This window comes from Perna viridis, chromosome 11 (genome assembly GCF_037379345.1).
Source record: "Perna viridis isolate PV_CMFRI_1.1 ecotype Kerala chromosome 11, ASM3737934v1, whole genome shotgun sequence".
In the NCBI taxonomy this organism is placed as follows: Eukaryota; Metazoa; Mollusca; class Bivalvia; order Mytilida; family Mytilidae; genus Perna; species Perna viridis.
Window position 1 is genome coordinate 27611511 of NC_142455.1, and position 17763 is coordinate 27629273.

Consider the following 17763-nt stretch of genomic DNA (forward strand, 5'->3'; position numbering starts at 1 on the left):
AAAACACATGTTTATTGTGATAATTGTTATTGTCTAAACTGTTGAAAAAGAAATCAGTTTTGAAATGTATAGTTTTTCTTTTTGCTATTTCCTTCGCACATAATGATCATTGGAGAAATACAAAATTTGACCTGAAAAATCTACATATTTTCTGTTTCGTTAGTTTTGCGCAAATCTCGGTTAGGTCAAAGTAGTCTGAAATAATCTATATTGTAAATTGTAGCCAATATAGTAAAATTATAATTATAATGATATAGTTGAGATGGGACCTATTTAATAACTAAGGATTTCTTATATGAACATCAACCAACAGACCCTCAACAATGATGTGATGGGGATACCATAGCTGATAGCTGAAGTATGACATGTAATGTCAGTTATTTAAATAAAGGTTAATGAAATGCATGTGAAAAAGAACAAACAACAAAACACAAGAAAAAAAAACAATCCTATATAAATTTAAAGTTCCATGTTTCGGTATGCTGTACACCCATTTCAGGAAGATAAAAAGTACTATAATAATTTGTAAGCTCAACCAGCACTCAACAAGTTAGAGAAATATTAAATGTCGTTATCTAAAAGTCACATTCTTTGCTTTAATAAATATTGTAAATGCTGAACTCGAAATTAGTTCACGCCCATTTTTGATGAAATTATAATCTATCATCGAGGCAGAGTTGTCTTTTTTTCATTTACTACGCGTTTCTTAATTTATAAAAACCAAAATTGAGATATGCCTTTACGAGAAATTCCAATAGAATTCTTCCATTTTTATTGCTTAGTACCGCTTATTGACAAAATACTTATCTTCTATGTTGACTAAATCGAAATTCCTCACAAATTTGAAAATAAAGAAATATTTAAAAAGAACGATGTCCTTCCAAAGATTTTTGACACGAAATTAGGCATCAAATTATTGTTTTGATTAAATTTCCAACAATCAAAAATCGTTTTGGTAACAAAATCACGGTCGATTTGTCTGTGTCATTGATAACATTGTAATGCTGGATTTAAATGTCATCGGATTATAACAATTCACATTTTACGGAGAAGCCGTTTTATGATAATATGTGGAAGACATCTGCCTTTAGTGCGAGCGAATCATTTAGTAGGTTCCAATTGAAATAAAATCAATTAATGTCATTAACCTTTTTTCGCTAAATTTGATTTAGGAAATTATTTCATTTGTGGTAGCCGGCAAAAGATATTCCAAATTTTTGTAATTTTATCGCCGAAGAATGCCTTATTTTATCTTAACCGGAAGTATTTTTTTTAAACGTCGATGAGTTCTGATCAAATAACTCGCCGGTCTTTCTAACGTTTCCATCTAGCATGCATTTTGACTACATTTCAATGTTTCAATAGATAGAGTTGTAGCGTTTTGCTCTTTGACCCAAGTTTCTACCACAATAACCTTTGTTTCCTTGATTACTCTTTCTCAAGTAGTCAATATGATATTTTTTTTCTAGACATTTATATTTATCACTAAGACCTCACTCGCTCGCTTATGACTTAGCATTCATGTAACTAGGTAAAGTTGGAAGGTATTATAAAATTGTAGACCACTTTTTATTCAAATTTGCACAATATGTTATGCATGTGTTGAGTGCATATGACTTGTAGTATTGATGAAAAGGAAACAACCGAAACACTACTGAAAATTGAAGAAAAAATGGACTAAGGTACAATCAACTTGCATGAAACTTGCATATGCATTTATTTTTTTCTTCAATTTTATGTCATTTCTGAAGCAGAATTAGTTTATTTTCCTATCTCCAATGAAAATGAAAATTTGTGCGTAAAAACTAATGTAATAAAATCAACATCCGTGTCAACAAAGAAGAAGTACCAAATTCAATAGTTACCTATGATCATATAATATCGAAAATTTTAGTATGTTGTACACGTGATTCAAGGATTTAAATCTCATCAACAGCGTAAGGACAATCAAATTTTGAATTTGTTTTAAGTAGTAAACAGATATATATCAGACAAATAAAATTGGATTTGTACACCCTTAATTGTTCCAAAAAACAGTAATAAAATATATTATCAACACTATGAATTCTCAAACCTTAAAGTAAAAGTTAAAATCTATGTGCAGATCTAATCAAGAATCAGGTAGTAACACTACAGTGATACATAAAAATATTGTTACTCTTTACATTCAATGTACCTCAGAAACAAATTCTTATCATTTAATAGTCAAGGCCTAGAATGATGAAGAAAGTATAAAAACAGTCTAAATCTCTCCCCATAACAGTATCTGAAAAAGAATTTGATTCATTGATCCTATTACTTTTGTTTTCTATAAATTAATTGTATTTTAATAATAAATGTTTTACAATTTGTTTTGTATTTAAAGTGTACATCACCTGGCGACTTCCTATCAACATTATGTTCTATCACATCACGATGAGAGTAGGCTTAGACTTCTTGGAACTTCTATGTTGATCTCGAACATTCGAACTCAACTTCAACCATCCTATTACTTTTGTCTGTAAGTCCTCTCGTTCGGTTTTTGGTTTAAATAAGCCCTTTCCCGCTATATCAATAAGATGCTTATACTTTCCGCTTTCACTGGTTACATCTAGCATTTCGACATTGTACGATATATCAAGCTTTGCTAAGTCTGGTAGATTCTTTGTAGATACTTCTATTAGTTTTTCTAAAACGTCGGTGTCAGTAATCTTATTCCGATCTAAAATGATCTCCCGAAGTGTTGGTGCTTCTGCAATTCCCTTCGTCAAGTCAGAAGCCCCTTTTGGTCCAATGTTGTTGTCTCGTAACATTAGTATTTGAATATTTTTCAAATTCTTCAAGCATCGTCCTAGGATAGCAGCATGGTTTGGTTGAAGGTCGTTCGATTGAAGGACGAATTCGGTCAATAAGGAGAACCGAGAGAGTACATCGTCATTCTCCAGAAATGACGTACTGCCTACACCGCACTTCCAAAGTCCCACGTACTCGAGATTTACATTGGACTTCATCATTTCTAAGAATGGACGGTCGTTTGGAGTGATATATGCTACGTAGGGAGTAGGAGAGTCATCTAAACTTGAGAAACCTCCTATTTCATTGTTGCCATACTCTAAATGATTAAGATTACTGCTGCCACTCATTATTTCGAAGAATTTTTGTGAACCCTTGTGAGTAATGTTATTCTGGCGAATATTTATTTTCCTCATTTTCTTGCTCTTCATTGCCAGGGCTAAGTGAACCAAGCCCTTGTCGCCAAGACCACAAAAACACACATTGACGATTTCAAGGTGCACTAAATCCTCTAAAAATGAGCGAAGAATTAAACCTCCATCAGGCCCATATTTTGAATTCTCATGTAAACGGACAGCTCTTAAGCCACGGTTCTCTCTTAATGACCTGCAAAGGTTAATTAATCCTGTCTCTGTTATATCGTTCTTCGAGAAATCAATGCTTCTAAGCTTTCTAAGTTGCTGAAGTGAAAGACCGATTTGGGCAGCGCCGTTGTCGCCTAACTTGCAATCTCTCATTTCTAACATTTCAAGTTCAGAAAGAAACTCAATTCCAATACCTTCAACATCCTCTTTATTTTCAAAGAGTGCATTACCACTAAGAATCAACCTGGTAATGTTCGTTGTGATTCCTGCTCTACATAAACGTGCCACCAGCGGTGCAGTTATACAAGTTTTATTGAGATCCATCTCGCTGACCTGCAATCCTGCCTGAAATGTCAGTTGCAGACTTTCTACATCACCCTCTTGTTTTCCAAGCGGGTACGATGTTAAATCGATATCCAGTGATCCGGTCATACTGCTATCAGACTCTGTGCTTTTTTCGTAAACAACATCGTCTTCTGAAACACCAGTTTCTGTCGTTTTAGTTTCAGAGAATGACTGTCGGCTCTGTGCTTCATTTTGAGCAAGTAAATTAGGTATTGATCTCTCAAATAAGCGCGAAGGCAATATTCGGAAACTCAAGTCATATCTATCTGGTACATCCTCTTCGTCAATTCTGTACTTTGGTTTTAGTTTTAATTTGCCAGCTCCTAACAAGTTGATCATCTTTGCAATTGCAACTACCAATGTCAAAGGATTTTTCATTGAACCTGGAATTTCTAAGCGTGTGGTATATAACTCTTGTAGATCCACTTCTCCTTGTCTACGATATTCACCTTGAAACAGGGATCTAGAAATCAAAATTTCAACGCAATCAGTGAGTTCATCAGACCCCTTGTTTATCATGACTTTGATGTGTTTGTCGGCTGAGGCACTGCTCACAGTTTCTACTACAGATGGTAGCTCTTCAGTGTTTTGAGCAATCCTTGTACCAGAAGGAACATTTATGAAAAAGCGCAGTTCAAATCCTTCTCTAGCGAGATATTGTAGGGTATCTGGCATCTCTTTCGTGTCATTGATTTGAAGGATTGATACTTCATCAAACAACTCGTTATGTATCTCTCTCCCCAAAAGTGACCTGTATACCAAGTACTGTGTAAGTGTAGATTCCTTATTTAGTAGTTTTAGAAGCCACAAAACTTTGATTGGTTCGAATATAAAGCCAGCGACAAGCGTAAAATGTTTTCTGTTCATGATAAGTTTGATTTCTTCTCTAAATCTCTGAAACAAATCGGATGTTGCTGGCAGATGACACAGCAAGTTGACTTCGATGTATGTTAAGACAAGGTCGCTAATTATCTCGATGGTATTTCCATTAGCTGTTTTTGGTACTGACATTTGATCCAGGTATTGCTTTGCTAGTGAAAATTGTCTCAGCGCGGATCCGTTGGATGTCAATTTAACGTTTCCATTTTCTACAGTACAATTATACTCATTGTTAGTAAGACTTAAAGCAAAAATGACTGCATTAACTGATTCAGCTTCGTCCTGGATGTTGGGTAGTTTGATTTCCTGTAATTTCTCTACTACCATTTGATAAAATGTTCTGACCGCATCTCCAGGACCTAAGTCGACAAGGTGGACAAAATACTCAGGTATCTTGTCCTGGATGAATGGGTCATCAAAAGCTTTCTCTAGCTCATGCGGTAGTGATGCTCTGAACTTTTTCAAAGCCTCATTTCGAACATGTTGTGATAAGTGTTGCCCTTCGCCATGTAGTATTATGGACTCAACAGTGCTCTTTGCCAGAATAGGGTCTAAAATATAAAAAAAATAGTTGTATTAATTTTACGCGATATACTATAGATCTTCTTCCTTTAGGGATAACGTATTATGCCTTAAATATAACACTTTTGGCCTGCTACATTCCATATATCATAATCCCACCACTTGCAAAGTGTTGAAGGGCATAAAGTGATAGTGGTTCTGTTTTTCCTTCCGTTTTACAGGGGAGGGGCATCTCTTATCCGTTACTCCTCCTTCACTACTAAATGGATATTAAATGAACCTTTCACAGAATCTTTATTACATATTCCTATTGTACACCCCCTTCCTTAGATTTTGATCCAAATCAACGTTGATATCAGAAATTGCATGTTATTTAATGGTGGAGTAGGGGTATATAATTAGTGATGACTCATTTGTTGTTTATTAATACTAAATATAAAAAAAAAGAATTGCAGATTTACTTAAATAATAGTTAAATAATACATGCGTGTTTTATACAGCTTAAATGGTCTAATTTATATGATTTGTGTTTTTTTATTTAATACTTACCTCCTATACAATTAATTTCAAAGTAAATGTCTGTTATTGATACAATGATGAAAAAAAAATACTAAAACTTTCGGAAATTGCTTTTGGATTTTAAAGAAAACAAACAAAATTAAAAAGATATTGTACTGTTCATTATAAAGACGGATTTTTCAAATATAAAAAATCATTAGGAATTAAACATTTCAAATACTAAATAATTGAATAAATGTAGTTCTTTTAATGTCACACATTTTTTTAGTTTTAAAAGTAACATTGCTTTTATATCTCACCTTCTCGAGACTGTAAGAAATCCTTTACAAAGAGGTAATTATCCTCACAAATCGATACATCAATAGAAATGTGAATTCCAGCTATTTCTGCTTCTTTTTTCATCAACCTGCGTTTTTGGGGTGTGAGAATATCTCGTATTAAAGCTGCTTTCAATCCTCCTGTTTGGTAAAGTTTCCAAAATGCATCTAATTTTTTATTTGTCTCCATACGAAAAGTTATTTCAATGCATTTTTGTGCTATTTTATCAATTTTAAATATATAGGATTCTGCTAAAGCTAATGCTTCAGGTAGTTGTTCTTCTGATGTTATGTCACCCAAAATTATTTCATGAATTCTGTAAACCACCTCAGCCCGTGCTTTACTGCCATCATGCTGAAATAGTACAGAAAGGTATTTTACTGCGATTTTTTTCTGTGTAAGCCTAATAGCGAAGAGAATTTCGCTTCCAAAGGCTTTCAATTGCAATACATGTATAAATGAATACAAACAAGAAAATAAAATAAGACGATACAAAATTCTTTACAGACCTGGTCTCATTGTACAATGTAAATGTATAATTTGAATTATCTTGTATAACAAGCTATCACATCATTTAGATTCCTGTAACTAAAACAAATCATAAAATTTAAAGAAGTTAATCTGACAGAAAACCTTTTCACGAGGATTGTAATGATTTCGTTTTGAAACGGACCAAAAAAATAAAGAATGAACCGCTTTTACCACTTTTAACTTCAAAAACATGAAAGAAATCTGAAATCTCAATGCAAAAACAAGAAATGCAATGGGAAACAAATCGAAATAGCACCAAATATAAAAAAGTTGACTTATTTTGGTATAGCCCCATTCGGCACCTTATCACTCGAAAACTACAAGAGATATTTTGAAAAAAAAATTTTATAATGCAGATAGAATTTTTTGTACATGATCCAGTTGAAATAAATACCCCATAACAAAGTCACATAAAAATTTAAATCGGAGACAAAAATAATGAAAGTTTTGCAGAGCGCTGCATGATACCTCCCCACACAGTTGAAATCTGTTCACTTGAGGCAAGACAGATTTAGATATAGATATCGGGACTTAAAGTTTATTATGGACACAAAAACTCATCAGTACTCAATACAGCACAATATTTTGAAATGCAATTTAAGTATAAAATGTCTGCTTCAGGGTGCATTCATGGATCACTTGCAACTTATTATCTCAAAAACAGTAAATGATAGGCTAATTTGGTAAACATACTTCTTAAAGCTCTTGTATTTAGACTGGGATTTTCATATGGAATCCAATGCTTTTTTTTTCAAAAGCGCACAAAAATTAAAAAAAAAAATCAATTTTGGCCTGATCCCTTTATAGCTAAAAAAACGTAAGACATATCTGAAATCTGATTTAAAAATACAGGCAGGGATATTTAAAGGGAATCTAATAAAAGAATTCCAAAATCGGATCAAAAATAAAACAAAAATTAAGATGTGGCCCCTTTTGCCCCTAAAATTCTAAAACTGTAAAATATATCTGAAATCTAATTGAAAAACGCATACAATGATTTTCATGGGGAATCTAATAAAAAAAATCAAAATCATACCAGAAATAATCAAGCTTTAAGGCTAGAAACCACTAATTCCACTTCCCATAGGCTTCTATGCTAATTTGACAATATTCAATGGCTTCTCTGGACTTTACCTTAACTTTAACCTGCAGAGGACTATATATCAGCATGATTCTACATATGTCAGCTCACAATCTTCAGAATGGCATGTGGAGTTAGCAGACTTGCAGTGCAGTACTGGTCACCGGAAGTGAAGGGTCTATAAATAGCATGGGGAATCCCAGTGTTTTCACAAGATAGGGGTATATTTAGAAACCATTATGGAGATTAGGCTTCACATCACAAGAAGCAAAATCACCTACACAATGTACAGAAATGTGTTTCCTTTCAGAAACTGTTTAAATTTTTTAAATAAGATGAGAACTTTTTTCACAGCACTATGAGGAACAGAGGTAATTTCTGCGTAGGGCTATTTTTGCGTACGTTCCAAATGCTCATTGGTTGAATTGGTGGTCTGTAACCTAAAGAGTCACTTTCTGTCTTAGAAAAATTAAATAACTATACAAGTACCTTCCTATACACATACTGAATGCATTTGCAAAGTTTCAGTGAAATGTGACCAGCACTTTTTAAAATATTTTATTTTTAAATATAGGGTAACCAAGATGCGCGAGCAAAAAAGTGACAATATTCTACCATACTTAAATGCATTAAATATTTGCAAAGAACTTTTTCTGACTTTTCAAATAAAAAAAATCAATCATGACTTGTTTTTTAACAATATTAATAAAGAGATAGCCTTTAAAAGTAATCATTTTCTGAAAAATTGGTCTATTTTAAACAAAATTATGTCTGACATGCCTCCCCCTTTTTCTTGATCACATATCAAAAACCCTAAATCTTTAAATTTTCACAAAAGATGATATCTTTGGCTTTAAATTTGTAAATACAGTGTTTTCACATTAAAACGTGAACTAAAGTCAAGAATTCAGAATCAGAAAAAAAAATACTTGTTTCTGGTCCTTTTGTGGCCCATTATTATTTTATTTGGTTCAAGTGAAATTACAAAAAATAATTCCCAGTCTTCCTCTTGGGATTTGGCACCATGTATTACAATCACAAAAATATTCATTAAATAATAGTCAAATTTTTGTCTGGAGGTCAGGAAAATGCATATTTCTGGTCCATCATTTCGGCCCCTAATTTCTGAAACTTTCAAGTCTTTACCCCAAAATCAATCCCAGTCTGACAATTGTGGTATAGAATATTGAAGTTTTATAGTTAAATTCCATGAAATGCTTAATGTTAACCCCTAAATCTAAAATAGTTGGGCCATATAACCCCAAAATAATACCATATAACCCCCATAATAAATACAATATAACCCCCAAAATAATACCATATAACCCCCAAAATAAATACCATATACCCCCCCCCCAAAAAAAAAAAAAATAATAATAATACCATATAAACCCCAAAATAAATACCATAAAACCCCCAAAATAAATACCACTTTTCTGGTTCCAACCTTGCAATTAAATTTTATAAAGGTCAATAATATAATACTAAAATTATCGCACGGAATTCAGATTTTTTGTGGACGTATAAAATAAAGTCAATTCTTTTGGGCGTGACCCAATTTCGTACACCTTTAGCTCCAAAACGGTTTAAGATATTAAGTCTACCCTGTACAATTTTTTTAACAGCACTTCAAAAGGACCACGTTGACATCTGTACCGAAAAAAAAAATCGGACAAAAATTACACTTTCCTGTCAATTCTAATGATAACACCCATGTATTTTCAAAATAGGTGGTGAAACCCTTCGAAAAAACTATACCCCTCCACCCGCAATGTACTTAGGAACAATGTGTTAAAATTTAAAAAAAAAAGATAAGAAAGGTTACCTAAGTTATTGTAAATATATGAAAGTCAGCAGACGCCGACGACGACGTTATACGACCGAAACAAATTTTGACGTCGTATTAAAACAAGAACAAAACTAAAAACAACAGGGTTGGAATATAATTTATTCAAAATTAACAGTCACTACTGATATGAGGTCAATGCATGCCCATGTTCTTAAAAAAGTTCATTGGCTGCACGTATTAATGTTTTTAATAATCAAAAAATAAATATATAACGGGCAGAGATTTTTTTTAAATTGAACATAAGTGTCAATCAATCAATCAATCTTTAATTCCTCTTTTACAGAAATGGTAGTAAAATAATATAATACAAAATATATACATGTACAATAATGAGACGATAAGCAATTGAACTGTTACAAAATGTAAAAAAAATCAAATAAATTAGCAAATGAACTCATGAATTGAAGACAATGTTACAATGAACTTTGAGCTCCGTGCAGGTCTGAGTGTCAAAAGAATAGGCCTGCAGCAGCGCTAAGCTTGTCGTAAAAGGCGACTAAATAGTGCTGAGAAACCTAGCCGGGGCTAGGCGCTCTGCCCACAGAGCAACTAGGTTGTGTGCCCCAGGTGGTGGAATGGGGTACCCCTGGCGTGTTATATGCTGGGGTTGTCAGGCTATAAAACGGAAAACCTAAACGCAAACCATAGTGGTGCACCGTGTTGGGAAAGATGCCACGTTCCTCGCACGTTAAAGAACCCTGCTGTGGTGAGTAGGAACCTTTGCACTCCGCCACAGGAGGCTAAATTGCCCAACCCTACCCACAATCACTTTTTCTTGTGGCAATCAAAATTTGTCGTCCCTATTATCCTTGTGCCCATCCCTTGTTTTATTTCATCATCCTTTCATGTTCATCGCCTGAATATAGCCGAAATATTGAGATCAGAAGTATGTCCCATTAAAACATGCATGAGTTTCTGTGGGTCGTTTTTGTATAAATCGTTCAAAAATAGGAAAACAGGAATTCCAAAGTCGTTGAGGATAATATCCCAGAACTAGTCACGTTTCTGATATATGACGTTAAGTTTAATTTTTCCCGCAAATCATCTTTCTTTGAAAGAGGTTTTAGAATACTAGTAAATTTTGATTTTATCGATTTTTAAAAAAATTGTAAATGTGTTATGGAAGTTCAGAAATTTTAAATATTTTTCTATATGAATTTTATAACATTAAAAGATAAAAAGACATAAATTACCTTAATTCTGTTTCATCTCTACTAGCTACCCTTGATTGGAATACATCATAAAGATCTTATGTTAAAAATTTTGGTATTTTAAGTACTACTCTCGCTGAGAATCAGGCAAAATGTATGTTGGGTGTAGCATATGAAAAAAAACCACAAAGATTTGTTTTGCATTATCTAAGAATTCATTTAACCTCCATAAATGACAATAAATTTTTTATAAAGCTTGCCTTCTTAAGATATTGATAGGTCTAATTAATTTGAAAAAAAACACCATGGAAAAAGGGAGTGAAAATTTTCCGTAACTTTTCCTCTATTTAAGCAGTCAAAAAATATCTACGTCAAAGATGCTTCAGGATATTTTTAAATAGCTTTTCATATGTTTTCATACCTAAGGCAAACAAGAATAAATTGAGAAATATGATAAGCCCCCCCCTTTTGCCTGATTCTTACACAGAAAGGTTCTTCAGAAACATTTGTAAAAAGTTTATCTTTTCAATACTGTTGTAAACTTGAATGTTGTAATTAAATTTACCGAAGAAGCTGGTTTAGGTGTTGGATGACAATGTCTACACATTCCACTTCCTCGCCATTACTTCCTCCATCTGAACTTTCATCGTGTTCCGTTCCCGTATTGCCAGCGTTAGCTCTGTGTTCGGGAATATCTACTATGACCTTTATCTGTCCTGTAAAAAGACATGTCTAGTAAATATAACACGAGAAAAGACAGTATGATCAATTTTATTGGGTGGTAATAAATCTAATATGATACCGATTAATATCGATTTCAGTTTTCCTTCCGCTTATCCTTAATCATGGACCATAAAAAGTAACCTTGTTTCTCTAGAGCAGGTATGTTTAATTTCGTTTCGTTTAATTTGGTATTATGTTAATGAAAATTTGCCATGTCATATTTGTATCTAATGATAAGATTGCTCACGGCATAGTATGTCAAGTTTTTCTCCAAAGTCCACCAAACCAACACTCGGGTTTTTAAGTGCTTTGATGAGATCTGATATCCAGTCGGATCTTCTTTGAAGAATCGTAATTAACTCTAGTGCACCATACCAAGGGCCTTTGTTGTCTTCTATCCTTAACACTTTTTCCTAAATTGTACATATAGAAGCAGTGTGTATTTCACGTTCGGTTATAAACTGGTAAGGCCCATTATTATTAAGTAGGAAGCTTATGATACTTTACAAAAAGGAGGACATACTGCTGAAACATCAAGCAGTTAACAATTAGAATAGCAATACGCAGTTCCGTACCGGGTCCAAAGTAAAGAACGATATCATTATAAATGTGCCCACGCATTCAAATACCAAAATCCATCTGGAATCGTTCATAAAAAAACAACAGAGTTTATGACATTTTCTAATTGCAAGCCAATATCATTGTCAGAAACCACTGAGGTATAAATGTAAACTTAAACTGCACAATTCATTTCAATACACTCACATGCAAATCAGCAAGCCTATACATAGTAAAAAAAGTGTTTAAGGGACGGATAGACGGACGGACGGACGGAATGACTGATTGATTGATTGATTGATTGATTGTTGGGGTTTAACGTCCGAGCAGCAATATTTCAGCTATATTCAGACGATGAACATGTAATGGATGATATAATGAACATGAAATGATGATGAAATAAAAGAAGGGATGGGACACAAGGATGATAGGGTCGACAAATTTTGATTGCCACTAGAAAAAGGGAGGGATGGGTAGGGTCTGGCAATTTAGCCTCCTGTGGCGGAGCGCAAAGGTTCCTACTGTGGCATCTTTCCCAACACGGTGCACCACTATGGTTTGCGGTCAGGTTTTCCGTATTATAGCCTGACAACCCAGCATGTAACACGCCAAGGGTACCCCATTCAACCACCTGGAGCACATATCCCAGTTGCTCTGTGGGCAGAGCGCCTAGCCCCCGGCTAGGTTTCTCAGCACTATTTAGTCGCCTTTATAACAAGCTTAGCGCTGCTGCAGGCCTATTCTTTTGACACCCGGACCTGACTGACAAACTGGCTGAGTGCCTAATTAGCTTTAATTCTAAGCGGAACATGTAGGAACAAATAAAACTGTTAACGTTAACCTGATATTAATGTGTGTATTTTTCTTTTTTTTTGCTTAACAGAAGGAATAAAAAAAGATCAGATCAGCATATAGATTGAAACTTCCATGTGCACAAAACAATTAATAAATAAACATTTAAAATGACCTCGTTTCTTTTTTTCTTTTATGTGAACACAGTGACCAAAAATTATAAGAAGCAATAATTGCCGCTAGTGGAAAACTTTGGATAGAGAAGGATATTCAGAGAGATTCGTTATGTATTCAAGGTCATCTTACCTCATCTGGTTGTTGAAGACATGTAAGATGAACAATTAAATGGGAAGGTATAACACGTCGACAAAACTCTTCCCGAATATCCATTGCAATTTGTCTTTCACGTGATGTCTTAACCGCTTCTTCGTGCCCCATGATGTTGCTTTAAAACTACTTGTATAGTTACGAAGACATGTCACAAATTTCAGGTTTGAATCTGTTTTCCGGTAAAGTATCGGAAGCACTGTGATTGAACAAAATATAATGCATTAGAAGAAAAGAAATATGGGACACTATATTTATAATTGAATGGACTTGAAGTCAATGATAAGAATATAAATAACTATTAAAATAACTTTACACACTTTGGTCACAGTTCCAAAATCTGATAAATATTGGAGTAATGCATATTAATTTCGAAGACATCGAAGACAGGATTAAAAATTAAATTAAGTTTGAAAGAGATATTAATATAGACCTTTTTATCATTGTCCAAATGAAGCCAGAACTTTCTATAATAGAAAACGTTGGTCTAAATATTCAATACGAACGTCTTAAGAATTAAAAAAAAAAAACCTTCGAAAATGATGTTAACTTAATTACAAAAAAAAAAAAAAAAAAAAAAAAAAAAAATATCAAAATAGCAAGACAGGAGGAAATCTTAACTACAGACAAGATGATAAAAAATGTTTTACAAGCAAAGCATTTGAATAACTGATATTTTTCATTTAGTGTGTCAAAGAACTCAACATCTCAGTAAAGGTTGTTAAGTGAAGAGTATATGAAAGATTATTCTATATCTTATCAAATAATCATTTAATAAATCGGGGTGTGAATATATTTGTTCAAATTCTTTTAGATCATTTTTAGTAATGAAAAACATAAAAACTACGTTAATTGGACTTTTTTTGATAAGCTTACAGCACTCGAATTCCTGTTAGACAACATCTTCGTACGCGTTGGCGAAACCGTTAATCAAGTCAAGTTAAGTTGCAATTCTCATGGGGACCAATTGTGCATCACTTCTTGGGGACGTCTTTCTCTACTGTTAAAAATCACAATTTATGGTCAGGATAAATTAAGACCCTTCCAAACAACATTTGGTAGAAAAATTTAATAACTCCTTGGATGATATTTTGGCTCTAAACAACGATGATTTCAATATTTATCCTAAAGATATATATTCCGTAAAACAGTCTTTAAATAAAGCGAATATTGTTATTAAAGAACGCCTTTTCTCAATCTTAGTTTTCATATCGATAATGGCAAACTTAATACTAAAATTCACGATAAAAGGGATGATTTTGTTTAGGTTCTGCTAAAGTGAAAATCTGGGACATTCCTTAATAATGAAATGTTTTCATTCATAGTATTAATAATATATTAAATTTAGAACTGAAACATCGCTAAATGCATCTTTATATGTATATGACACACAAGCACAAGTCAAACTTAGCAACACGTTTTATAACTTCGATATAACATTAACAACGAAAATGTAAACAACATATTTTAGAATAAATTTACAGCTGTCAAAAGCAAGGTTTGACGTCTGAAATTCATATAGTTCTGTTCCTAAATGAATAATGCAGTGCAAGCTAGCAATTATTTCTGACAAATTGCTAGATCTGAACAAAAGCTTTAATATTTCATGTTTATTAGTGTTGGTATTTAGCTGGACCATGGTATAAAATATCTCAATTCATCTAAATTAAAAGAAATGGCATTTTTTTCAAGAAAATTAATGCTAGCTTGCACTGCATTATACATTTAAGGACAGAACAATATGAATTTAAGACTTCAAATCTTGTTTTTGACAGTTGTAAATTTATTCTAAAGTATGTTGTTTACATTTTTGTAGTCAATGTTATATAGAATTTATAAAACATTTGTTCCTGAGTTTGACTTGTGCTTGTGTGTTATATACATATAAAGATGCATTTAGCAATGTTTCAGTGTTTAATTTAATGTATTATTAAAACTATGAATGAAAACATTTCGTTAAGGAATGACCTAGATATTGACTAACCTTAACGAAATATTCTACACAAAACACAAAAGACTCGATACTCACCTAATAAATTAACTGAACCATTGAATTGGCTATTTGTCAGGGGTATAGGTATAATATTGTGGTCAAAGAAGATTATATGGTATATGGTACCTTCTCAATGATTTTTACATAAATATTAAATACCATAGATATTGCTATTTTGACACATGAATGTAGATATCACATTAACCTTTTGACATACAATTCATGTTGAGAGAATTTCACATAAAAACACTCATGAATAATATGATGAAGGTGAAACCTTTCAAGGCTCCCGAAGAAACGTTAATAATTTTTTTTGTCAGCTCTTATTTGATATGTTATACCTTCAGGTATGGTAAATTTTGTAATGAAATATATTTGCCCTAAAGCATTATACTAATTGTCATGATCTGATATGTCTATTGGCCAAAATGTCCGACTTTCATAAAGAATTATTGGTTTTCGAGGTCCGAAATGTCTTTGGGTTGAATTGTCCGGCACTGGTTAGCAATATGATTCTTAAAATTTGTGAAACGTCTTAAAAGATTTCTTTTATTGTATTTAGTTTCGCTGCATTCTGTTTCATTTAGTATAGTTTAATTATGTTTTGATTACGATTTGATTCATTTTATCGAATTGTTTCGTTTCAATTCTTTCTTTTATCGATTATTTTCGTTTCGGTTTGGTTCGTGTCCCTTTCGCAATTTTTATGACCCGAGAATTATGGGTAATATTGATGACGTAATTTTCGTAAACATCCGGGAGCCATACTGCAGACTATAAGGCCAACCCTATCTCGGAAAAACTATGATTCGATTTGTATTTAATTACGGAGCAGTCCGGTATGTCTGCGCACCTAAGACTTGCTGTCTTTTATAAACATAAGCTCATGGTTAACTGTCCTTTAAAATTTCGAATACTAAATCTACATACAAAGTTTTTTTTTCAGGAAATCATTCTTTATAACCAGTAGCAAATTTGATTTATTTGTTTTCTATATGACAAACATGCTGTTTTCTTGTAAACAATGAAAGTCCGGTCATTCTGCGCATGCCTATAATAAAGGAATGATTATGGAATTTCAAATTAAGTGTTACGAGTTGTTCAGAACATTCATTGAACAAAGCAAACTGTTTTAGTTGATTTTAACCAATAAAAGCTGCAAAACAATGGGTTCGAATTGTAATTGTTGTGATACGTTAGAGATAATGTGGTTTTTAAGTGGAGCTAAATTTACGAGTTTCTTTTATTAAATGAACTGATTAGGCAGTTATAAGGTTTAATAACCAATTAATATATATCTATTGTAAATGTCTATGGTACAGTCACAAAATCAAGTTATTTATAAGATGCTCTGTGAGGTAACACAGAAGGGACAGTAGAAGTTATCAGTTTTAGATATGTGTTCCTCCTCGGTACAATACTTCAAATGGACCCACTTGAGACAGCAATCACACTGTGCCCAGTTAACAATTTTAAGGCTTATATCCAGTCTCAGTTCATCTGGCTGACATTTTCCACACACGATGCAAGTTTCTGTATCCTCAACTTCAAGTTCATCACCATCCTCTAAAACATTTGAGTTCTTTTCAGAAGAAGTTTTTGTTTTTGTTGACTTTGCAAGTCCTTTTCCTTTAGATTTGTTTTCTTTTGAAGACCCCTTCCTAAATTTTCCATTTGTTTTATTTTGAACCGATTTGTTTGCTTTTGACACTGCATTTGATGTTGATGGAATTTCTTTCTCAATGCTAGCATATGGTGTTTCAAATGGTTTTCTTTTCTTCCGAGCTGGTTCTTCTATCTCAGTTTGACTCAACTCATCATTTTTCTTTTCCCTCTTCTGTGTTTTATTTGACTTAGTTTTTTTCTTTTTCTGTCTCCTTCTGGATCAGTAAGTCTCTGAATGTTTCTTCAGTAATTGCTGGGCCATAGGGAGGTACAAAAGTTGTTCTTTTTTTCTTGGGTTTCTCAGTTAGATTTGACTTTTCAAATGTTTCCACTTTCTGTGCAAACAGTAATTTGATGGACTTCATATCTGTACGTTCTTTCCTGCTAGGCTTGTCTGTTGATGACACTGGATTAATTTGTGGCACTGACCTTTTTGGCTGAACAGCCTCTGGGTTCAGTGGGAAAATCCCTGTCTTACGGAAACCTGACATGATGTTTGCAACGGTCATAGAACTGTTGTATGCAGTTTTCATGAATGAAGGTAGCTGATCACGTGTAATTACTGAATTAGGTTTCTCATGCATATGTTTGTGGAATTCAGTATTCAAATTTGTTTTGAATGGACTAAAGACAGACACGCCCAGGGGTTGCAACATGTGAGAACTATGTGGAGGCAGAACAAATAGATGAACATTTGATTCCTGGCAGATTCAATGATATCAACGGTGATGTGGGTAGAGTGCCCATCATACAATAGAATTAAAGGCCGTTGAGAGACATGGACAAGAAAATGGTTATTGAAAAATCCAAGAAAATCTCAGTGTTAACCCATCCATTAGGAGATGTATTGTATTTGGTACCAGCCATTCCTTTGCTTACCAACTCATGTGTCAGAAGCTGACCTTTATATATAATGTAAGGAGGTATGGTCTCACCAAGTGCGCTTACTGCAGCCACTAATGTTGTTGTTGATGACCTTCCTGAAGTAACAGAAAATGCATCACAGCCACGACGAGAAAGTACTTTGGGTGGGGAATGGTCAAGAGAGATTCCAGTCTCATCAACATTCCAGATTTGTGAGGGTTGGTTTGTAAGACTGTATTCCAACCCTCACAAATCTGGAATGTTGATGAGACTGGAGGGTTGGTTTGTAA

The 17763-nt window shown here is 33.4% G+C and overlaps 1 protein-coding gene across 1 annotated transcript; it reads right to left on the reverse strand.

Moving 5' to 3' along the window:
- Positions 1-677: 677 nt before the first annotated feature.
- On the reverse strand, positions 678-13951 carry LOC148603573 (uncharacterized). The gene is made up of 7 exons (XM_088551454.1): positions 13828-13951; positions 12931-13150; positions 11522-11687; positions 11117-11267; positions 7463-7481; positions 5921-6293; positions 678-5131 (listed from the first exon to the last, which is right to left on the reverse strand). Exons 2-7 carry the CDS (start codon positions 13060-13062, stop codon positions 2406-2408), a joined length of 3567 nt encoding a protein of 1188 aa, XP_088407580.1. The 5' UTR covers positions 13063-13150; positions 13828-13951; the 3' UTR covers positions 678-2405.
- Between the last annotated feature and the right edge of the window lie 3812 nt (positions 13952-17763).

Excerpts from the sequence above, each read along its gene's own strand:
- LOC148603573 (XM_088551454.1), bottom strand. The coding sequence starts at position 13,062 with ATGGGGCACGAAGAAGCGGTTAAGACATCACGTGAAAGACAAATTGCA. Across the intron at positions 11,688-12,930 it reads GTCTTCAACAACCAGATGAG|GAAAAAGTGTTAAGGATAGA; the intron begins GTAAGATGACCT and ends TGTACAATTTAG. Across the intron at positions 11,268-11,521 it reads AAAACTTGACATACTATGCC|GACAGATAAAGGTCATAGTA; the intron begins GTGAGCAATCTT and ends GTCTTTTTACAG.